The sequence below is a fragment of the Mus pahari genome, chromosome 1, assembly GCF_900095145.1.
Source record: "Mus pahari chromosome 1, PAHARI_EIJ_v1.1, whole genome shotgun sequence".
Lineage (NCBI taxonomy): Eukaryota > Metazoa > Chordata > Mammalia > Rodentia > Muridae > Mus > Mus pahari.
Genome location: NC_034590.1, coordinates 145760983 through 145785825, shown reverse-complemented (window position 1 = coordinate 145785825; position 24843 = coordinate 145760983). Strand labels below are relative to the sequence as shown.

General features: G+C 40.8%; 1 protein-coding gene across 1 annotated transcript in view; it reads right to left on the bottom strand.

Moving 5' to 3' along the window:
* Positions 1-16693: 16693 nt before the first annotated feature.
* Fas (Fas cell surface death receptor) overlaps positions 16694-24843 on the bottom strand; it is a 30940-nt gene continuing 22790 nt past the window's right edge. The window contains exons 4-10 of the mRNA XM_029536417.1: positions 24545-24606; positions 24150-24258; positions 23116-23177; positions 22893-22946; positions 22358-22428; positions 21110-21134; positions 16694-17404 (exon numbers count right to left, since the gene is read on the bottom strand). Coding sequence (XP_029392277.1) covers positions 17073-17404; positions 21110-21134; positions 22358-22428; positions 22893-22946; positions 23116-23177; positions 24150-24258; positions 24545-24606 — 715 coding nt within the window. The 3' untranslated portion in view covers positions 16694-17072. The remainder of the gene's footprint in view (positions 17405-21109; positions 21135-22357; positions 22429-22892; positions 22947-23115; positions 23178-24149; positions 24259-24544; positions 24607-24843) is intronic.

The following is a 24843-nucleotide window of genomic DNA, read 5'->3' as shown; positions in this document are numbered from 1 at the left end:
TCAAGATGCAAGAAGAAGCAAAGAAGGACCTGAACTTGTTTTGTTACTAATCTTCACTAAATGTGCTACTTGGAATTTAAAAACAATCAGCTAAGGAAGGTGTTGTACAGGGAATAATTGTTGGAGATCTGACAATACCTCCTGAGCTGGGGCCAGAAAATCATTTGAGATGTGACTGCCAAATGCATTTTTTCTGGGCACTACATCAAGGAGAGTTAATTCTCTGCAAACGAAGCCAGAGAAATCTGGATTTTTCACGTAATCTGTTTGTGATTTTTATGTACTTAGATTTTGTTGCACAGTTAGGTATTTTAACTTCCTCCTTAAGGAAGAAACCCTTTTGTGCTGAAGGAGTTAATAAACATTGGTGAGGAACATATGTATTTTCCAGGGATTTCCCACGCTTTCCTGTCAGTGTTATCAGACACCCTCTCAGAGGGAAGGAGAACTGATTCCCTTTATGTCCTTCAGGGATGGGTTGGCAGCAGAAACTCTTTCCTCCTGTCCTGGGATTGGCTCACACCAGCGACCAAGGACAACAGCCTACACTTACACAACTGCATTTGTGGTAACCATCCTAAAAGGCCCAAATTCTCTGAAAGTGGCTCACAGTGTGACTGGATATATTAAGAGCTGTCTTGCCCACCCTTCTCCTGTAATTGTGAAGACAGCGGGAGAGCCCAAGCCAGTGCATGGAACACAGCATTCAGTTTCAAATCCTGGCCTCATGTCTTTCTGAATTTCTTTGACATTTGCTTCATGGTGTGGCTAGAAGGCACTTGATAATCACCACTTTCTTTTATTAACTGACTAGTTTAAACACATCTCCTTAACTCTGGCAATATGAATAATATGTTTTATCCATACTATGCATCATCTATAATCCATAGCATATATTATCCATATTTCCATATTTCTAAAGGCATTTTTATAGTATCAGGCATTTTTTCTTTTTAACTCTACTAACTCATTTTCCTTTAATTTTACATTGTGGGAATATTAAATTTTCTTTTTCATGATGTTGGTTTGTATTCTTCATTGTGATTAAAGTATTTTTAAGTTGAGTGGGTATTACAAACTTCCCAGTTCCATCTTTTCCATTCCTACCCTATGCATGGTTTTGTAAGACAGACACTTCTCATAACACACACACACACAGAGAGAGAGAGAGAGAGAGAGAGAGAGAGAGAGAGAGAGAGAGAGAGAGAGACTTATTATGAGTTTAATGAGTTTAGGACTTTCTCCCAGTAAACTCATAATATGTGACCTAAATCTGAAAGTAATTCTACCCCATCCAGATACCTTCAGATGAAGTTGGCACTGAGATTCCAGCCCATCTGCTCTGCATATGTCCGGCATGCCTGCTCCAAAAGAACATGAGCCAATTACTTTAAAATATTCCCCATTCTCTTTACACACACACACACACACACACACACACACATCTTATTGGTTCTGTTGCTTTGTAGAGAAGCAGAAGTTAGATGTTAGTTTGGTTATTGCTGTTCTTCTGTATGTGGAGTGACCGAGATACAGAAAGGAACCTGACGGTCAGATATGGGGCTTCCGCTCAACTTCCTGGGAGAGGCTTGTCTTGTTGAGACTCTGAGCCATACTGTGAGAAAAGCAGCCACAGTTCAGTTGAAATTCCACGTGACAGCAATTAGACAGCAATTAGACATGTTTGAGCAAGAGAGACAACGTAAGTAGTCAGTTCTTTTTTTTTCCTCTCAGTTTTATTTTATTTTATTATTTCTTCTTTTTTTGTATTAGATATTTTCTTTGTTTACATTTCAAATGCTATTCAGTTCTTAACAGCATTGGTATGCTGCACAGAGCAGAGAAAAGCTGTCTTCATTCTACCTGGGCCTAAGCACTGTCTGCATTGTATTTCTTAGGCAAACTAAAGAACCATTGCTAGTATAAGTCAGTGATTTGGGGTGGATTGTAAACAGTAGTAGATGATTGAAAGACCGTGGAGGGGAACGTATAGGATACAGGGCCACCATAGTAGCCAATACTAGTATGTCATAAGACATATAACAGTCAATGCTAATTCCCCACATATATTGCTTACCCATCATGGGTAAGCTCAAGAAGTCTCTTTCTGTAACTCAATAACCTAAATGCAAGGAAAGAAGAAAAAGGATTGGCGGGAGGGGGAGGATATGGGGAGGGGGAGGGGAGCATATGGGGCATGTGGAGGTCAACCTTGTGAAGGAAAAAATGAGATGGAGAGCGAGGGGCCACAGGTTCCTGCAACTCCTCTAAGAGTCCTGATATGCCATACACAGCACAGGCGATGAAGCCCATTTGCCCCACCCTCACCCCCTACTTCCCCTCCCCACAACTCTCCTACACCATACTCCCTATCCCCCATCTTTCACCCCCTCCTTCACCTTGTGAGTAACCTCTTCAGGCAGGGCTTTCACTGGGGACAAGGCGGTGGTGTGGCGAGATACAACTGGCTGCGGATTTAGGACCTTCGGATTGGCTCAAACATTGTAAATTAGCTTATGTGCTGTGAAATAAACTCAGATCTGCATCCTGATAGTGGTCTCTGAAGTCTGATTCTGGGATTTGTCACATGACTGTGCTGCCTCTCACCCTCCCATCCTCGGTCCTGTTCCCAGGGGGAGCACACTACACCATGGACCATGGCTCCTAAGGCTTCTGTTTAGAGCAGACACTCATAATTCTGTGCACCTTTCAGTAGATAAAGTATTCATGGAGCCAAGGTTGACATTCATTTAGTAACACCATCATCACACAATCCACCTGCAAGGGGTTTAGAAAACTAAAGGACAAGCCATGTTAAGTTATTGTGCATGCACAGTTCTCTCGCAGGAGAGAGTAAGGCATCCTTGGGATATGTGATTAGCCAGAGTGAACAACATCATATAAGAAAGAAGGCAGCAGAGTAAGTGGCTTGGGTACTTCATAGTTTTGGAAAACAATACAAAAGCAAATCTTTGCTACAATACAAGTGCCTGGTTTACATTATTGCCCAGTGTCTCTCCTGGAGTGAGAAAGAATAAGTCCCTGTTCTCATAGCTTTTGATACAGTTTCCTCTCCACTATTTACCATGCAATTTATAATTGCTACTTAATGGTTAGGTATAGGGTGGGGGATGGCCCCAGAATGGGTGCATGTTTTCTCTAAAAGGGATTATTGAGCAGTTATGAGAGGAGAGAAAAAATAATCAGCCTTATATTTGAAAAAGACAGATCTGGTGATGATTTAGAAAACGGGTTCAAGCAGGGTGAGGCTGGATACTGTCAAACAGCAGTTCTGAGAGTCTCATCTAAAGGATTCAAGTATTTGAACCATGTTGATAATGGGACAAAGAGCAGGGAAGTGGTTAGAAAAGTTATGTTGACCACCCTGGGTAATGAATAAGACCCAGAACTTAAAACATGAAGGTGAGGGTGATGGTTGAGTTTAAATCATTTCCCAGTAAGGGGAATAAAGAGCTAGTATATCTTTCCTTGTGTGTTTCTAGTTCCAACTTTACAGAAAACCCAACCTTCTGCTCCCCAGGCTCCCAGAAGCATTGGCACAATCGCAACCCAAGAAGTTTTTATTACTCTGTTGTCAGCACGTCCGTCATGAGACTCAGATTCTGATTTCTTACCCACAATCTACATGAGAAAAAACATGAGACCAAATCAGGAAATGATAATAGTATCCGCTCAACCTGAGCTTTGGCCCACAGTTATCTGAGAATTCCTGGCAAAGAGCAGGATTGATGCTATGATTGACATGTAGCTGCCTGCTCTTCCATGAGAAACCATTAAAAAAATGGTTTGAAAGAGATGGCTGGGAAGGTAGTTTCTCCTGCGTCATCTACATGTGGGTGGCAAGGTGAGACTACCCTTTATAGAAAGAGAAGGGAGGACTTACCCACTGAAATTCCTCCCCACGGGCTATTTCCTGATCACACTTTCCCACACAAGATGAGGCTGGCATACTTCTGCATGATTCAGTCCAGTCCCTTCAGTGGCATCTAAAGATACTTAACCTCAAACCTTGCTGAGTGGGACTTTATTGAAACCAAGAGACCGGAATTATCAGCTCTCACTGCACGTGATCAGGCTAAAGACCCAGTATACCCAGGACACATACCTTGGACACTCAGGAAGAACAATTAAGGCAACGCAGAACTTTTGGTACAGTGAACAGCCCTTCCTTGTCTGTCATTCCTCTAAATACCACATTAGAGGCCGTTTTACCTTTGAAGAGATCAAACCTCAGAGATTTTATGAATGTTGATCAAGGCTAGATGGCTAGTAAGTGTTGAAGCTAGGATTTACATAGAAATTTGTTTGCCCCCTATTGTAGTCTGTCTTGTGTTGTTATCACAGGATGCTTAACATCTTAACAGGCTTTTCGTGAGAAAGCATGTCCTAGCTTTGCATCCAGCAGCTAGAAAGTCCAAAGAGCATGGCGCTAGTTCCTGGTGAAGGAGTGTGCTGCTTCACGACATGGCAGACTCTCGGGTGGTGCAAAGCAAAAGCAAGAGAGAGAGAACACCAAAGAAACCAGACATGTGTGACAACGACCCACTCTCAGCCTTCAGCGAACCAACTCAGAGAAGCACTAACTCCTGTAGGTGAGTTAATTGTCTCCTAAAGGCACCAAGTACCGACATCATGATATGGGGGGGGGGGGGAGGGAAAGCGCAGCATTGAAGACGAACCACATCTAAGTCTCAGCTCTAGGACCTAGGGTTCTCCTATCAGTCCATGCTGACCTCCTTGAAAACTGTTTATGAAGCTGAAATATTTGTTTTCATCTTGGAGGCTATTTTAAGAACATGATTCCTACCATAAAATTTAAGATTTCAGAAAACCTAATTACATATCTTTTCATATCTTACAAACCTCTTACATATCTTCATATTTTTTCACGAATTAAAATCAGAAACTACATGATACAAGTGAAAGAGTTCCTGTTCAGACAAAACGACTGTTGGCTTCTATGATTTTTTAGTCATTTAGAAAACAAAATTTATTTCAAAGCATCCAACCTAGTAGTCCAAAGTGTAAAGTATTTAAGTGGCATATTGGACCTCAGGTGATTGTGGGAAAAGACTTTTAATCTTTTTCCTATCAATTGACTAGCATTCTTAACTATACTTTAGTTTTATTATACTTAACTCTCTGACAGTGATTTCTGTGCCCTGTCCCAAAGAACCTTTCAGGATATAGTCCCATTATGATACCTAATGATACAATTGAAAATCAGCATGGAATTTCTGTCCTGTAGCAGACAGCTTAGACTTTCATTCACTCATCTGGTCATTTATTTGGCAATACTGTTTGTTAATATATGACTGAGTTCAGGCCCCGCTGAGCCCCACCAGTGATTCCTGCCTATTGATATTCATCCTCTCATGACTTCCTCGACACATTGTAGCAAAGTCATTGTATGCTCAGTTGAACTTGGCAAAGGGATAATGTAGTTCCATATAGGTTGCAAAAAGGCTATAAATTGTGACTCCATTACTTCTCCTCCTCCCTTGGGTTACTTAATCTGAGGAAAGATATCTGCCATGCTGTGCAGGCATTCAGGAAGCCCAGCAGAAATTCTCATAGAGAATGGATCTGAACGTTTTCACTAATCTGAGTAACTGAAGCTTTTACACACACACACACACACACACACACACACACACACACACACAAACACACACATGAGCTTCCACATAGGTTTGTAGCACTGACCAATATCTATATTACAATCTATGGGAGACCATCATCTCCTTAAGTAGCTCTGAGGTTCTGGACCCTCATTGTGTAAGAGAACCCATTTGTTATTTCAAATTGCTAAATTTAAGGAGAATCTCATTAGACAACAATGAACAACCAACTTACTCAGGCTAGGTACGGAGAGTGTAAAAAGTCATCAACTTTATCCCTGTTGGTAAGGGATTTGTGCAAAATGTACGTGGCAGCCAGCATCTACTGAGAGACTGATGGATGGTGTTAAGTGGCTGTTTCCCTTCTGTTAGACATGATTATTCTCTTCGATCAGAGCAGCTGTGGTCCACATAGCCTAGGTCCTCACAAGATTGAGCTTCTTAACATTCAGGTGGGGGAGGCAGTGAGGCTCAAGATGTTCCTTCTCTCCTGGGGAACGAGAGCAGTAAACAGTCACTGGGAGGAGAAGGCTTTTCACTGGGAGGAGAAGGCTTTCTGTGTCAGAGTGCCAGGAAGATGCACAGGGGATTTCTTCGCGTTGTGATTAACCCTCTCTGGTTTACCAAGAAAGACTAGATACCTCTTTTCTGTCATTACCTTCTCTAGCTAGGCTGAATAGACACAGAGTTTCTAGGGATAGAAAAGAGTCTTTGGATTGGTTAAATGAATGAATGAAAACCTTCAAAGAGAAGACGTCATTTGAGAAATACATTTCAGTGATTACTTGATGTCAATTTACATACCACTGCAGTTGTTACCTGTATCTTCAAAGGTTTTGTCACTTCTGAAGAGACTGCTCTGGGTCTGCCTTGAATCCTAGTGGCTGATGGACAAGGTGCTTAGCATCCGTCTGCCAAGCATCCTTTCAGTCTCCGAAGTCAGTCATCACAGAGTATCAGATTATTTCCTGTAAAGAACAATTTGGACTATGTACAAATACTCTCCTCTTTGTGAATCCACACATTTAAGATAATACTTGATGATTCTTGCATCTTTATGTTCCCTTTCTCCTTCTAAGAACTATGTAGACACACACACATACACAAATACATGCACACAAAAGATGTACCTACATATATACATACATACATATATACATATGCATACATACACCATATATATGAAATATATACCCACATATATGTATGAATATATGTATATAGTTCTTTTTCTCTCAGTATGTGATTTCTGGCCACTTCTTGGTATTGCCCGCTTCCCCTTAGACAAAAATCACATGAGGAAGATGTAAGGAGGGAAGTTCAAGGAAGACTTTTTTTTTTTTTTGAGAAAAGAGAATTTATTGGGTCTACATTTTTAGAAACAAGGTTCATGACTGTCATGGTGGAATCAGGAAACTAGGCAATGATGACATGGAGCAGTAGTTGAGATCTTCCATGCTGAGACAACTACGAGGCAGAAAGAAACAGGCTAACTGGGAATGAGGTAGGCTTTGGAAATCTCAAAGTCCATCCCCATGATATTATATAACTTCCTTAACAGGGCCATACCTTCTAAGACTTTCCAAACAACTCTATCAACTGGAGACCAAAACTAAGACAAATAAACCTATTGAGACCAATCTCATTCAAAACAGCACAGGAAACTCCACGTCTAGTGCTTACGCATTAGCTACAATGTCAAGGAAGACAGCTTAACACAACTGAAATCAAAATTATAGCCACAGAGATTATGAAAATCAGTAAGATAAAATTGTACTTTTTCTGAAACATTTATTTTGATTGAATATAGGAGCTACTATCAGGAAGTTTGATAAGTAAGTTACTTTTAAAATGAAATGAAGATGGAAGTAATCATGAAATTAATGAAAAATTAAATTTCAAAAAATTATGTAAAATACACTCACCTACCGGATAATGAGGAATGGACAGCATTTCTGTGCTTTGGAATGTTCTGGAAGCAATACTTGATCTGCTGTCAGCCTTTGTCTTTGTCCATGGCTGGTCCACATGTGCATACATACACATGTGCATTTCACTACAAGAGTCCATGTTGTTACTCATGGCTTAGAGGTGAGAGATGTGTCTGGAGGGATGACACAAAATCAGGTGAGGGAGTTGACAGAGCTGTTAGAAATGCATTAAAACCCAAAACGAGTCTACCCAGTTTTGTTCTCTCATTCTGCGTTTCAATTTGGCTGCAGAGTATTAGTGAGGGCATGGAGAGAGCCCACTCATGACTCACTAAGCCTAAGTTTGAGATGGGGAGACTAAGTAAGTAAGTAAGTAAATAAGTAAACAAACAAACAAATAAATAAATAAAGCTTAACTCGACTTGACTAGCCATTCCTGGGTGAGAGAAGAATGAGATCAAGAAGCTGGGAAACGTCTTCATTACACCCGATTAAAATACACAGTTCAACAGATCCTGCACTGGGTCTATCTAGAACACTGTCACCATTACCTCCTCTAAGTCTTCATTCATCCGTTACCAAGGAGACAGACCTTCCATCCTCATCCCAACCTCTGCTACCAGTGGGATAGTATTTGCCCAGTAAAAGAAAAGAAGTACTGATATGATACAGTTAGGTGGGTCTTAAAAACATGCAGAGAAACAAGATTGTCACAAAACTCCATAGATGGCCTTCCACTTACGTCATATGTCCCAGATTGCTGTCTCTGAATTCCCAATGCCAAGGGACCCATGGATGTGATGTATCAGAATGGTTACTTAGCAAGGAAAAGGTTTTTGTTGTTGTTGTTTGTCTTCATTTTTGCTTGTGTTATACCATAAACTGAATAACAAGACCACATCTGCACTCTCCATTAGGAATGCCCTGGGAATCTGAGCACAGTGAACTGCCTCATTCTAGCCTGTGGTGGTTTTGATGGGGCAAAAAAGTAAGTTATGGCAGCTATGAGATGATGGATCTGTGCCATCTCCAATGTCACATATCTTTCTGAATTGTCCAAACATGATTAGACACCCTGGGAATCAGAAGGGCTCTTATTACACCCCTACACACACACACACACACACACACACACACACACACACAAGCATGTGACATACTTGCACTTGACATGCACACATACACACATTTGAGTTGCATAAGGAGCATTTGATTTCTATCATGTCACTTGGTAAAGTTGAGGAGATCTGAGCTCTTTGACTTGGCTAGCACACGATAGAACTGGATGTGACTGCATGACTGTGGAGCAACTAAACTCTGCAGTCTTCATTTGAGCATTTTTACTGCTAAGAAATGCTCTCTCTTGAAAGATGCACCACATATAAGGCTGTGCTATGCATGATTATGCTTTGATAAATAGTTAAACCTAAAGACAGAAATCTTTTTTTTATTTTTATTTTTATTAGATATTTTCTTTATTTACATTTCAAATGCTATCCCGAAAATTCCCTATACCCTCCCCCCACCCCTGCTCCCCTACACACCCACTCCCACTTCTTGGCCCTGGCATTCCCCTGTGCTGGGTCATACAAAGTTTGCAAGACCAAGGGGCCTCTCTTCCCAATGATGGCTGACTAGGCAGGCCATCTTCTGCTACATATGCAGCTAGAGACACGAGCTCAGGGGGTACTGATTAGTTCATATTGTTGTTCCACCTATAGGGTTGCAGCCCCCTTCAACCTCTTGGGTACTTTCTCTAGCTCCTCCACTGGGGGCCCTGTGTTCCATCCAATAGATGACTGTGAGCATCCACTTCTGTGTTTGTCAGGCACTGGCATAGCCTCACAAGAGGCCTCTATATCAGGGTCCCTTCAGCAGAATCTTGCTGGCATGTGCAATAGTATCTGGGTTTGGTGGCTGATGAAGGGATGGATCCGCAGCTGGGGTAGTCTCTGGATAGTCCATCCTTTCATCTTAGCTCTAAATTTTGTCTCTGAAGTCCATTGTGTGGATACTTCATTCCTGCTTAGAATAGGGAACAAAATACCCATGAAAGGATATAGATATAGAGACATAAATCTTCTTATTGATGATTCTGGATGGGGTTTGGGGCTAAGGGACAGTGGGTGAAACTACTTAGTACACACCAACTTTCCTTCAAAGCAATAAAAGTTTTTGGAACCAGATGGAAGTAAAAAAATGTTGCACAATGTTGTGAAATACTAAATACCACCGAATTGTATACTTTATGATAGTTGGTTTTTATGTTATGTGATTTTCGCCTAGATTGAAAACAAAAGGGAAAAAAGGGACTTTCCGATTTCCAAGTTCTTGAGAAAGCCCTTTCTCCTGAAGGAATGAGTAAGGTGTGATGCGTCGGTCAGTCAAGTGCTAAGCCATGGGAGAGGATGGAGAAGTACCAGGGCAGAGTGCGCCCTGGCCCAGAATTCAGCAGAAAGGGAGAAAGTGCTGCAGCGGGACTCTCTCAGCAGCTTCTTCAGAGGCCTGCTGATTCTAGCAGCACTCTCTGCACACCCTCCAACCCGCCCTTAGGTCCTGAATCGCATCGGGAACCATTTCTCATAACCTCTCATTTCCCAAAGGAATGTTCATTTCCTGAAGACCCGCAACTTAGTTGTATCTTCCCCAGTCCCATGAATTTTGTTTAAATAATAAAGCTACACAATAGAAGTAGCTGGTCCATGAGGTTTATCTCTGCATTAATTGTTGAAATAGGAAGATGCGTTGGCAAGGTCTTTGTCCCCCAACACGACCAGCTCCAGGCATCTGGACGCTGTCACCTCTCTTACCTTGTCTTCGTCACACTTCTCCTTTTGTATACTGCAGCCATACTGACCCCATTGCTGTCCCTCACATGTGTTTGGCTTGTCCTGGCATTTGCTCCAGTCCTCCCTCAGATTTGGGACACCCTGCTGCAAATCTTTGCTCCATCTCACTGAGGCCTCTCCTGACCACTCTCTATATAGTAACACACCTTGCTTTTCTTCTCTCCCCACCTTTGCCCCAATTCTCCCTATCCTAATCTACTGACCAGAGCATTTATAATCTTATAGTGTAGTATTCTGCACAATCATTACACAAATTCTTGTCCATCCTATTGTGAGAGATCCAGCTCCACATTGGCGGTCTTTTTGTATTTTATTAGCATGTTGTACTAGAGCAGTGCCTAGCTGTAAGAAGTAAGAACTATTTGATAGGTAGTTGAAGAAAGACTAAGAATCCTAATAGTGCAACATAAACTGCTTGCTTTCTTGATCAGTGTTGAATATATTTCCAAATGAAGCCAGTTTGACAGCAATTTGTAAAGACTTTATTGTTGTGCACTCTTGATACCTAAGACGGAATTTGAGCATGCACATCCAGGTTCTAAGGATAACACACTGGCCTCTGGCCTAGAGCTAGACCTTAAATCTTTCCCACCATGTTTTCTGGAAACCAGACTGAGACCCGTTGGAGACGGAGAAGAGAAGAGATTAGAAAAATTCCATTGGCTCTAGCCAACAAACCTTGGCAGTTGTATGACAAAGAATTCTAAGAGGTTCATGGAACTTTGTTGCTAAATTTTCTCACTCTCTTTCAGTACAGTAGAGCTTGCTCCAGCCTTTAATAGGAGACACCAAGTCACTTGTTTATAGATAAATAAGAGTGCATCAGGGTCACAAGGAGAGCACTGTGGGATTCCATCAACTCTGTCTAGGTCCTACAACATGAGCATACCTGTCTATCAGCTGACTTCCAGATGTTCTGCACCTGGTCCTGTTATCTGACTGTCACCCGGCAAACACTTCCTTCTCAAGTCCACTCTATTAACTTCACTTGATATATTTGTATTATGATATAATATACACATACCTTTAGTTAGTCTAAAAATGGTAGAGTGCTTGTTCAACTTATAGTTAAATAGTGAACTAATCTCTGAGTTGGAAGTATTTCTTTCCATGGGTGTTGGCGTACTGAAGCCTCTCAGGCTGTGACCCGAGGCTTTATACGTTTTCATAATTGCTGATTAATTATGCAGCACATGAATATTTCCAGTCTCAAGCCTACTGAAGCATGTCTGGACCTGGGGATATGAATTTTAGAGTGCTGTTCATCAAACCCAGGGACTCATGAGTGTGAGACAAGTGCCCCCCACTCCCCCCAAGCCACATCATCCGCAGAACACATTTCCAAACATCCTCGGGTGGTTTCTATGAACACCAAGCTTAAGAACCAATGTCATAGTCTATTACAATTTATCACGTCCTTACATGGGTGTCTCATTCCTGTGCATCACAGTTATAGGAACGACTGATGGACTGTGACTTTAATTTACAGATATGGATAACGAACATCCAAGAGGTTGAATATAAAATTATACAGCTAGGTCATAAAAAGGGGTTGACTTAGAACCAGACGTTCCCTTATTCTAGATAAAACTCTTGTAATATCTGTTTTGTTTTGTTCTTTTGTTGACAAGTTGAATATGAGAATTAAACTTTCAACCAGGGTCTGAGTCAGTGCTAGAGAAACAGTGCCATCTTGTGGCTATGTGGAACCACAGCACCACTTTTCTCCCAATTTGTTTGGAGCCCGTTATATTTTATTGACAGATCCTTGGGCCTTTTAGTTTATAGCTGAGACATTTTTAATCCTATATTACATGAATTTACTCATCAAGAACAAGGACGGTAAGGTCATTAAAGTCATGTGATAGTAACCAACAGTCGAGTGTTTCTTATTTTTCTCCCTTTATTTATTGGGGAGTAGGACCATTTGGGTCCTCTTGTGTGATTCTGGGCTTGTAACTGGAGGCATCTTCCAATGAAGATCAAAGTGTCAAGGACATGTCTCCTCTCACTAAAAAGTAATAATCCCCCCTAAAGCACTATTATATTAGAAACAAAGTTAGAGATGGACCATGATTTTACTGATGGTGACTGTGTCTGGAATAGAGATCTTGTCTTTCTGACTAGAAAGTAAACAGGTGATATAAAAGCTAAAAACATCATATACATACACACACACACACACACACACACACACACACACACACACACACACACACACAGCATGTCTCCTTGCGGTCACTTGGTTAACTAACATCTTCCCTTCTAACGTATTTAAGTATTGTGTCTGTGGTGAGTGTGCATTCGCGGGTGCACATGCACATGTAGGCATTCTCACTTAGGATGCCCCCTCTATCGCTTTCCACCGCTTTGGCTTGAGAATGTCTCTCACTCCCACGGTTCTGGTAGACTAACTGGTCAGGAGCATCTGGTATTACCTGTCTCTGCTTTCCAACACTGGGGTTACAAGGATGTGCCACCATCACAGTGACTGGTTTCCTTTAGGGCTGGGGATGCAAATTCAGGCTGGACCACATGTGCACCAAATGCTTTACACTCTGAGCTACCTGCCCTTGCCCTATCCCAGTTTCCTGCCCTTGCCTTCTCCCAGTTTCTACTTTAAAATACAAAGTTGGTTATACCTGAAGGAAAACCCTTCTGTCCCCAAAGCCTATAAATATACATAACGTCTACATCACAGATCTCCAAGGTGCTTCAGGTGACAGCATAGCCTCTTTCAATGTGTTTCCATCTTTGGAGCCTTCCACTGGAGGGTATCTGGAAGGGGTGTGTCACACCCCAACAGATCTACTTCATAGGATCAGTGCTTTATATAACACAGCAAATCAGCTCACTACAGTTTATTACCTTCTTTCTGCCTAGAACCAAGGTATTCATCCAAGCTAAGAGGTCTAAGTAAGCATTTAAGCCAATGAAAATGTTTGCTAGCTAATAAGTGTGACACATGGCCTCACACAGCTTTCTGTTTGTGTGACCTGTTCTCAGATCACTGGAGACAGGACAAGCCAGAGCTATGACAGAGTTAAAGCCTTAATAAAATCCCGTTGCTAACAAACTATCAGAGTTGGTGCCAAAAGACAGTTTAAACTAAGTTCCAGCTAAACACTGCATGGCATAAGAAAGTTGGACCAATATGGGAGCCAAACTAATTCCTTCTGGTGCACAAATCTATGTGAACCCTGAAATTATTGAAAGATATAAGTCCCAAGATACTAAGAAATCCTGGCTCAGAAGAGCTGTCTCTGGAGGAGTTGGTAAATGGGCCCATAAATCCGCTATGCATGAGGTTGGTACACATAAATACAAGACTTGTCATTCAGGAGATCTACAATTCAAGTTCAAAAATACCATCAAGAAGGTCACACGAGTATGGCTAGAGATGTGGCTCAATGGGTAACCTTAGTACAAGTCCCCAGAAAGGTGGCCATGGCACGTATGTATCTGTAAGCTTGGTAATGGGAAGTGGGCAGAGATGGCAGGCTGGCTGCCAGTCTAGGTCCAGGTTCAGTAAGAGTCTGTCTCAACAGAATAAGGTGGAGGATGCTAAATCAGGATACCTCTTGTCCTATGGCATCCCAGTATGTGCACATAGACATATATACACCTGCACACAAATGTGTATACAGTGCACATGCATAAATTTTGGGGAGTCATGTGAGGATAGTGAGTTTATGATTGGCAGCATGAGATCACAAGTACAATATAATTTTAAAAGTACTTTAAGGAAGGACTCACGGAGAGCTGTAGACTCCTTAAAGTAGCAATGATGGAATAAGATTGTGATTGTAGCCTTGGCTGGATTTAAAATCACCTAAGAGACTCACCTCTGGGTAGGCCTGTGGGTATGTTCCAGATAGGCTTAATAGAAGAGGGAAGACCCACACTGAGACTCTGCACACCATCCCATCCCATGGACCAGGATTTGAGTGTGAATAAAATGGAAATGGAGGAGGCTAGTGGAGCACCAGTCCTCTGAGCTCTCTCCATCCTGACTGCAGACACAGCTTGACCAGCTGCCATGGTCCCCCAGCCCTGGCCTCCTTGTCATGATGGACTGACTGGACATTCAAAGCACAAGCCAGCCTTCTTCCTTTGGTTGCTTCTTGCCAGATACTTGTTTACAACAAGAAAGGAAACTGATAGACAAAACGTTCCACATAACCTTAAAATATCCATGAAAAGGAAGCAGAAACAAAGTATGACAAAGTATGTATAAGTGAGCATTTACAGATAATTAAAAATATCAAGAACAGTGGACAAAACGATAAAAATGGAAATGGTTAATTTTAGGAGAATAATGAGGCATCTCCTAAATACAATCTTCATATAAAACTGTAGTTTCAAAATATTAAGAGACTAAAGAGAAGTTCAAGAAGCTTCCGGAGTTGATGCTCTACTTTGGAAGGAAAAAATGAGAGACTCATGCAGGAGCATATTCAAAGAGAAAAGATCGAAGTTTTCAACAGCAAGGACATGGTAAATGCATATGTGTGTGTGTGTGTATGTGTGTATGTGTGTGTGTGTATACTCATATATACATATACATATACACATGTAGCATCATTAATGAAAAACAAGGACATAAGTTTGAAAGAGAGGAAAATGAGGGTGTTAGAGAGAGGAAAGTGAAAGGGAGATGGTATAATTATAATCTCAAAGGATAAAAGAAAAATATAAAAGACATACTGCTTAGCAAATGAGTTAAAAATAAGTCTACTATAATCCCAACAATTAGGAGGGTTGGGCAGGAGGATTACTACAAATTTCAGGCCAGTCTAGAGAAAGATCTCAAGAAAACAGGGATAATGAAAGATGGGGAAAGAAGCAGAAAGGGGAGAAGAGGGAGGGGAGATGGGGGAGGAGAAAGAGATTAATAAATCCACATTGGAACTCTTTTAAGTTAAATTGCAGAACACCAAGGAAGTGTGGTAATGGAAGCTTTAGAATCTATTAGAGGAAAAAAAGAGGAATTACCTAGAAAGGAATATTTAGACCAGAAGTGGGCATATCATCAACAATAAACACAAGAATACAGTGGACTGATGGTTCTAAAAGCTAGGGAGAAACTACAAATACCTTGCATTGTGTAGACTTCCTCCTTTCCATTTCTGATTATCTGCCTGCCTGCCCCTGCCTGCCTCTCTCTCTCTCTCTCTCTCTCTCTCTCTCTCTCTCTCTCTCTCTCTCTCTCCTTATTTACCTGGGTAGTAAGGATTGATCCAAGGGCCTTAAGGGTGCTAAGAAGGCGGTCCTACTACTGAGTTACCTTCCAGCCCCGGTATAAAATTCTAATGCAGATAAACTTCCATTTAGATGAGAGCACAGGAAATAATTGCAGATAATGTTGTGCTGTATGCCATATCTAGATCACTATATGGAAATTAACAATGTAGTACTGCAAAGGCCTGGTCAAATACCAGAGGACTCTGTAGTTGCTAATGAAGAATGCTTAGATGTTTACGTATGCAAGGTACATGGGGTTCTCTGACTTCCTTTTGTACATAGTCTTTTTCTCTGCAGCTCATAAGTGACATTTGAGTGTATTTCTGCTCATGATGTGCACCACAAACAAGATGCAATCACTGAAACAAAGTCACTTTAGAGCAAAAAGTCACTTTAAGTCCAGATCACAGCCAGGGTTATTGATGTGGGAGCAGTCGTTCCTGGAGCTTCTGCGTGAAGCCAAGGGGAAAAGACTCATATCCTCAAGTACAAAGGCTTTTCAAAGGCACTCAAAGTCCTTGGTTCAAGTTCAAACTCATTAAAGAAGGTACAGGATGTTCTCTTGCTTCATTTCACCTTAAAACATGGGGTTTTCATTGTTGAACTCTACTGGGTTTGTCCTTCTGCTCTGTCCAACTAGAAAGCTGGGCAGGACAGACAAAACAGTCATCCCTCAGAGAAAACTGTAGGCAAATCCCCAAGCCAAGCATTTCTGCTTCAATGCACTTTTGAGACCACGGTAGTCAGATTCCTCAAGAATATCAGACATCTGCCAAGCAAAAGTATTCTTGACAGTAACAGCCATGGAATGAACCATTGAACTATAAAAAGGCTTTGCAAAGGAATTTCCTCCTAAGAGGTCAAATCAAGTTTTAGGATTCATTGCACAGGTAACATTTAAGTCATCATCTAGAGTAAAGAAACATGAAATAACAAGCGAGACAACAGAGCAATGGAAATGCAAAAACAGATACTTTAATTAAAAAAATATTTCTTCTATTATACATTTCCATATATAGAGGAGAAGAACTGTCCATCAATGGAAGGTCTTCAAGTAACTGCGAGTATTTGTTTCAGTTTATACTTCTCCTCAGTTCAAAGTATATGAATATAAATACAAACACTGCAGATTCCAGTTCACATTTAATACAAATTTCATAGACGTTTGAATGTAAAAATAGCAGTAGACAGAGAAAATGGTTCATCTCAGCACCTGCAGAGAATAACAGAAGCAGTTCCTGGAACCTGCTGGTCATTTTACCCTCACTGAGTATCAACTGCCATTTGCTGGCAAAGAGAATACACCAGGAGTTGCCAGTGTCCATCATGTCCAGTTGGCATTCATGTTGTGTCCATCATGGGTGGCAGGCTCTCTCCTCCCTTCATGGCTGGAACTGAGGTAGTTTTCACTCCAGAAGTTGTCCTTCATTTTCATTTCCGATGTCTGAGGTTGAGTTTTCAAGGTCCTTCTGGACCATGGCCTGAAATTTATCTACAACTTTGCGACATTTGGCTTTTTTGAGACCCTTGATTAAATCTTGATATGCACCACTCTTCCCGTGAGATTGGTACCAGCATTGGAGCAGTTGGATTTTCTGCTCAGCTGTGTCATGGATGCTGTCATGCTTGATCTCATCTATCCTGCTTTCCTTGATCTTATTTTCTCGAGCAAATTTTCTAACTTCATGGATTTTCATTTCTTCGGCAATCCTTGGGATGTATTTACTCAAGCTAAGATCTGAAAAACAGAAAATGGTTTCTGAAAATGTCTGTCTAAGAGAAATTCCCATTACAGAAGCTGGGTTCACATCTGCCCTAGGTGAGTCCCCTAGGGTAAGCTTGAGTTGTCCTCCCAAACTTGCTGAAGCCTCTATAGTTTATTCTCTGAGCCAGATGTGATACATGGCATCTTTACATCTTCTAATTTCATTTATGAAATCAGAAGCTTGGTCTGTTCCAGGAGCTTATCCTGTGCCACATAACCAAATACCATACCCAAATACCATCAAGAGCTGGTCTCCCAGGAGTGTTGACACACCTGTGAGCACAGGTAAGACTGCCAATTCTGCTCAAATTCTTGGCCCAAGAGGGACCCTCCCAGAGCCATCAGGACACAGGAACCAAGGAACAACTGGGGATCCTTTTGGTTTCTGTCTGTGCCCCAGAACTGACTCTGTGCCACAGCTTTCCATATCGAAATTCCTCCCAGAAAGAACTGGTCTCCAAGGAGTACTGACACACAGGCTTGAAGGAGGGATAAGCCACAGTTAGAGACAGCAAGACCAGCTAATACCAGAGATAACCTGATGGAGAGAGACAAGGGCAAGAACATAAGCAACAAAAACCAAGGTTACTTGGCATCATCAGAATCTCCCACCACAGCAAGTTCTCCCACCACAGCAAGCCCTAGATACCCCAACACAGCAGAAAAGCAAAACTCTGATTTAAAAATCACATCTCATGATGAGGATGATAGAGGACTTTCAGAATAACTCCCTTAAAGAAATACAGGAGAACACAGGTAAACAGCTAGAAGCCCTTAAAGAAGAAACACAAACATCCTTTAAAGTATTACAGGAAAACACAACCAAACAGGTGAAGGATTTGAATAAAACCATCCAGGAACTAAAAATGGAAATAAAAACAATAAAGAAATTACAAAGGGAGATAACCCTGGAAATAGAAAGCCTAGGAAAAGAATAGGAGTCATAGATACAAACATCATCAACAGAATGCAAGAGATAGAAGAGAGAATCTCAGCTGCAGAAGATACCATAGAAAATACTGACACAACAGTCAAAGAAAATGCTAAATGCAAAAAGCTCCTAACCCAAAACATCCAGGGAATCCAGGACACACTGAGAAGACCAAACCTAAGGATAATAGGTATAGTAGAGAGTGAAGATTCCCAGCTTAAAGGACCAGTAAACATCTTCAACAAAATTATAGAAGAAAACTTCCCTAACCTAAAGAAAGAGATGCACATAAACATGCAAGAGGCCTACAGAACTCCAATTAGGTTGGACCAGAAAAGATATTCCTCCCATCACGTAATAGTCAAAACACCAAATGCACAAGACAAAGAAAGAATATTAAAAGCAGTAAGGGAAAAAGGGCAAGTAACATATGAGGGCAGACCTATCAGAATTACACCAGATTTCTCACCAGAGAGTATGAAAGCTAGAAGATCCTGGGCATTTTGGGGGTTAGGAGCTTTTGTACTTTGCATTTTCTTTGACTGTAGTGTCAATGCTTTCTATGGTATCTTCTGCAGCTGAGATTCTCTACTCTATCTCTTGTATTCTGTTGGTGATGCTTGCATCTATGACTCCTATTCTTTTCCTAGGTTTTCTGTCTAGAACACAAATGCCAGCCCAGGCTACTATACCCAACAAAACTCACAATTACCATAGATGGAGAAACCAAGATATTCCATGACATAACCAAATTTATACAATATCTTCCCACAAATCCAGCCCTACAAAGGATAATAGATGGAAAACTCCAACAGCAGGAGGGAAACTACACCCAAGAAAAAGCAAGAAAGTAATCTTTAAGCAAATCCAAAAGATGATAGCCACACAAACATAAAAAATAACATCAAAAATAACAGGAAGCAACAGTCACTATTCCTTTAATATCTCTTAACATCAATGGACTCAATTCCCCAATAAAAAGACATAGATTAACAGACTGGATATATAAACAGGACCCAGTATTTTGCTGCATACAAGAAACACACCTCACTGCCAAAGACAGACACTACCTCAGAGTAAATGTCCAAGCAAATGGTCCCAAGAAACAAGCTGGAGTAGCCATTCTAATATAGAATAAAATCAACTTTCAGCCAGAAATTATTAAAAAGGATAATGAAGGACACTTCATACTCATCAAAGGAAAAATCTACCAAGAAGAACTTTCAATTCTCAACATCTATGCTCCAAATGCAAGGGCACCCACATTCATAAAAGAAACTATTCAAAGAACCAACCAAACCAGGAACTGCTTCTTTGAGAAAATCAACAAGATAGATAGATAAACCCCTAGCCCGACTAACCACAGGGCACAGAGACAGTATCCAAATGAACAAAAATCAGAAATGAAAAGGAAGATATAACAACAGAAACTGAACAAGTTCAAAAAATCATCAGATCCTACTACAAAAGCCTATATTCAACTAAACTGGAAAATCTGGATGAAATGGACAATTTTCTAGACAGATGCCAGGTATCAAAGTTAAATCAGGATCAGATAAACCATCTAAACAGTCCCATAACCCCTAACGAAATAGCAGTCACTAATTATAGTAAGAAGTGGAATTTCACTTTACATTGTACTAGTGCATCTTTTGAAGTTTGTACACTGAACATGTGTTTTCTATTTTAAATAAGGAATAAAAGTGAGTTGTAAAACAGAAATGAACAGACTAATACACTGTGCCATGGAATGGAACCTTGTTCTTTTGCTTCTATTACCTCACAGTTAAATTAATTTGGACAATGTTAACAGGATTTTTATTTTAGTTCTCTCCCCCTCTCTCCTTCCTCCCCTCCCTTCCTCACCTCTTTCTCTCTCCCTTCCTTCCCCTACCCTACAGATATGTTTTCCTGTGTAGGGTGTGTGTGTGTGTGTGTGTGTGTGTGTGTGTGCATGCTTGCGTTTTGTCTGAATGTATGCATGTGCCATATGAGAGCATGGTGCCCATAGAATCAAAACAATTAGTCACATCCCTTAGAACTGAAGTTACAAATGGTAATGAGACACTATGGGGATGTTGAGAATCAAATCCAGGTCTCCTACAAGAGTATCAAATGCTCTTAATTTCTGAACTATCTATATACTTTCAATGTGGAAAATACTTTAAATGACCTAATTTTATATGCAGAGGATTGTATAGAGACTTCTGATGTTTGGGACAGGTTTTTCTTAATTAAATGGAAAATGTGTTCATTCTTAAAAAAGAAAGAAAGAAAGAAAAGAAATGAAATCAGAAGCTTAAAAAAGAATCACCTCTAATGCCCCCTAGAGACTTGATGACCAAACCCACAAACCTTAAAGGTCAGTTCATCCCTATGCCCAAGTCATAGGTCAAGGGACAGGGTAGAACAGAATTGGACATGTTGCAGAGATGAGAACATGTATAGAGTGCATGGTTCCATTTGATCGGGTTCCAATGGGTCCTGTGATACAGCTAACTGATTGTGAAAATGTTTTTCTTAAACCTCTCATAATCTACTGTTTTATTGCTTTTTAGTATATTTTACATTGGGACTGCTATTAATTTAAGTTTTTGATAGAACTGACAGTTCAAATAACAGGAAAGCCTAAAGTGTCACTGAAATTCAAACATTATTTCACTCTAAAATCTTAGAGCCTGTTCCAATTTAGGCTTATTCTGATAAAGAAAGCTACTTCTGTGAAATAAAATAATAGAAAGACTTACTTGAGACATTCATTGGTATGGTTTCCTGGGAAGAAAAGAGCAGAGGCAAAGACAGAAAAAAACATACATGCATGTCAATTCAGAAGGAAATATCATACAATTGCCTGAGACTATGACTACACACACACACAAACACACACACACACACACACACACACACACACACACACTAAATTAGCCTTTGTGATTAAGATGAGCTCTTTCAGTCATTCAATTTTGACACCCTCCTGTGTTAGATACAATGTAGCATTAGTTGCCACCAGCTAGAAAGAGCCATTTGTGGCCATTAGGTGGATTTTAAGAGCAAAACCTTTGCTGGGGGTTGGAAATCCAAGTCCCGTGCTTTGGCCAATGGCATTTCCATGAAACCGGGAACTTTACACATCCCTGCCCAGTTTACACTGGTAGGCTTCCATGCTCCTCCATTGCTTCTTTCAGTATTTATGTAAAACCTTGTAAGAATTTATTTCATTCTAGTATCTCTTGTAAGCTTGCCTTCAGAAGCCCAACTTTTTCAACCAAGTTAACAATATGTTGAGGCTATTTAAAACTAACTAGTTAACCTGTTTCCTTACATCTAAAGCACCCCCTCCCCAACCCCCTGTTTTGAGAAAACAATGCAAACAACCCAACTATACCTGGGATTCACGAACAATCATAAACTTTAATGCATGGCTTTAATCTTAATCTGTGCTCCTTAATCATGTCCCCCACTCATGATGACCCATGTGTGCATGGGTGCTGTGATAATTCAGTCTAATATCATCCCCTGGAAGCAGCCGGTAGACTGACAGCAACCTTGATAAATATCCATTGCAAATGCCAAAGGCAACATATGAATACTGGTTGATTAAATCTGCTGGTGACTCTGAGCGCTCATCTGGGTCAGCAAGGGTCAGAAAACAACTGCTTCCCTTATTAAACTCTGGTAAAAGTCTTTAACAAGCTCCATTATCTTTTCCAATACCGTGCTTTATTGTGCAGCTCAATAGAGAGCGGGGAATGGTTGTCTATTTGAGAAAGAAATGGACAGGTCAGATCCAGTTCCATCTAGACCCAAATGACGATAGGCGGCAGACCCTTTCTGTGTAGCACCCCACAAAAACTTACTAATAAATTAGCTTCAGTGTGTTAATTCGTTATTAATGTTCTTTTAACATGGGCATGGAAGGACACGTGTTTGTTTTAAAGAAAGTGCTAATTGGTTGTTGTCGTTTTGAGAAATCAGATCTGCATTTGCATACTCACGTGACTTGGGATTCTAGATTCAGGATCATCACGATGTCTTTTCTGGTACTTTATATAAAGATATATAAATGCTGAAAGGTCAAGGAGATTTCTGTCAGACTCAAATGCCGTTCTTAGGAAACCTTCACACTGAAAGAACTGAGGTGACAAGACAGTTACTTGTTCCAGCAACACAGGAGAGACTAGAAGATTCCGAGTCACTGAAAGTTGGTGTATCTTATCATGGCTGGGCTTCAAGGTGCATTTCCAGAATAACCCTGATGACACCCAGCTTTCCCTTAACTGCTGATATTATTAAGTAATCTTTGAAGGAAACACGTTGTCATACATTTTAAATTAAAGACACAAAATAAGGAGTGATTTTTTTTTTAAATAATAAAATAAACAGGTTGTGGAGTGAGGGCAGGCGCAGAGAAGGCCGGGTTTACCGGGCGTCATTATAACGCGCTGCCTGGCTTTCTGGGCTTTCTCAATGGGCACAGTGGCTACTTCTCAGGTCACTTTAATCTACATTTTGAACAAACTTAGGACTTACCAAGTAGTACTGGCAAAACAAGGATGGTCAAAAACCATAGGTGATTTCTGGAACCTGTGAATATTGGATATTTTATATGAAATTAAGTGGGTTTTTTTTGTTTGTTTGTTTTAGATAAGGCAGATCTCTGCTCTCTCAATCAATAATAAACCAGTGATCTTTTTATTCTGACATGTGAGGATGGAAATGGGAAAGGAATGTAGTCATCAAAACAAGTGATTACTTTGTTCCCTGCATTTGGTATTGCTGGTTGCTGTACATGGCTCAAGCGTTCCATGTTCACACCTACGGGGAGAAGGCAGAAGAAACTCAGAAGGTCTGGGTAGATTCCTTCCTCATTTTTCCAACATACATCACAGATTAGGCATACTTTTATCTGTCCTCTCATTCCCGGCATTTGCTCCCTTTTAGATATTTCTAGATCGCCATCTAAAACTCACACAAGCTAAGGAGTGTGACTGAGTGTTTGGTTGAAAATGTTAAATCTACTTTAAGACATAGGGGCTGGAGAAATGGCACAGTGGTTAGGGGCATTGGCTGCCCATGAAGAAGATGGTGTAGTTCCCAGAACCCACCCCTAACAGCCCATGGCCTTCTGTAACTCCCACTCCAGGGCATAGCAGCATCTGCTGGCCCTCCTCAGCACCACAGTCACATGCATATTGCTGGGCCCCCATAGCTAAAAACTAGAAACAAAAGTCTTACTGATATCAAAAGTTTTAAAAAGTAACACAATACTGATAAACAAAAGAAGGGGATAGATAAAAATAAACTAAATTGGTAACACATTGAATTCTTAAGATACAAGAGCTAAAATTAAGCTATTTTAAAAAGTAACTTATCAAGAACAATTTCCACCAGACCCCCACCTTTCAGACAGAGTCAAAAGGATTTCCTGCATAACTTGCACCAATCCAAGCCAAAATGTCTTATGCGTGCCATACTCCATGAGGAGCTGACATGCAATAAGCATTGATTGTTCCCCCGCCCCTTTGGCTGTCTTTGCCCTAGAACCAAAACCTTGATGACGTGTCACGTGTCTCCCATCACACCTGTAAGCAGCTAACAACATCACTTGAACAGGATGGCTTTGGTAAAAGTGCTCAGTGGCGTTGTGTGCTGATTGGTGCCAACTGAGGAAAAAAAAAAGAGGACAGACGAGAATAGAACTCAGTTCCGAACGCTCATTCAGTGTGGCTCTACACTCAGAAGGCAGGATGTTCCGTCGCATAGCTAGTGTCAAATGCTAAAACTTACGAGGCGCAGCGAACACAGTGTTCGCAGCCAGAAGAATCACAGTAGAAGTCTGGTTTGCACTTGCACTTGGTATCCTGGGTCGGGGTGCAGTTTGTTTCCACTTGTAAACCTGGAAAGCCAGTTCATAAAGTTTTAATTGTAGTAGCTAGTTAAAAATAAGTGATGAAAAAAATGGCCAGGGATGGCATAGATTTTTTTTTTTGATATAGCTATTACACTATCACACCTTTAGTAACAATGTTTAGTAACAAAAAGGAAGTACCAGGGTGAAAAAGTTAGCCATTTAGGAGAGTTGTTGGTGGATCCAAAAAGCCAGACACTGTCTACCATTGCTTAGATGGCTCTGCCACGCCTTTAATAGAGAGTCTTGAACCTTAAATACATTGCCTGGAAACCATCGCCATCATTGTCCTCGACGTCATCATCATCATCATCATCATCATGCTTCATGATAAGCCTAAACAAATGAAAAGCCTGACAAATGTTCAGGCCCCACACTTGGAGATTCTGACTTAATTGTGAGCCGAGACCTAACCATTAGTATTTCAACAGCTCCTGATGCAGCTTTAATGTATAGCCAGGGTTCTGCATCACTTCTCTACAGAATGATGTAAAAGTTCTATGCCTTTAAAAAAAGAGAGGAGAGAGAGAGAGAGAGAGAGAGAGAGAGAGAGAGAGAGAGAGAGAGAGAGAG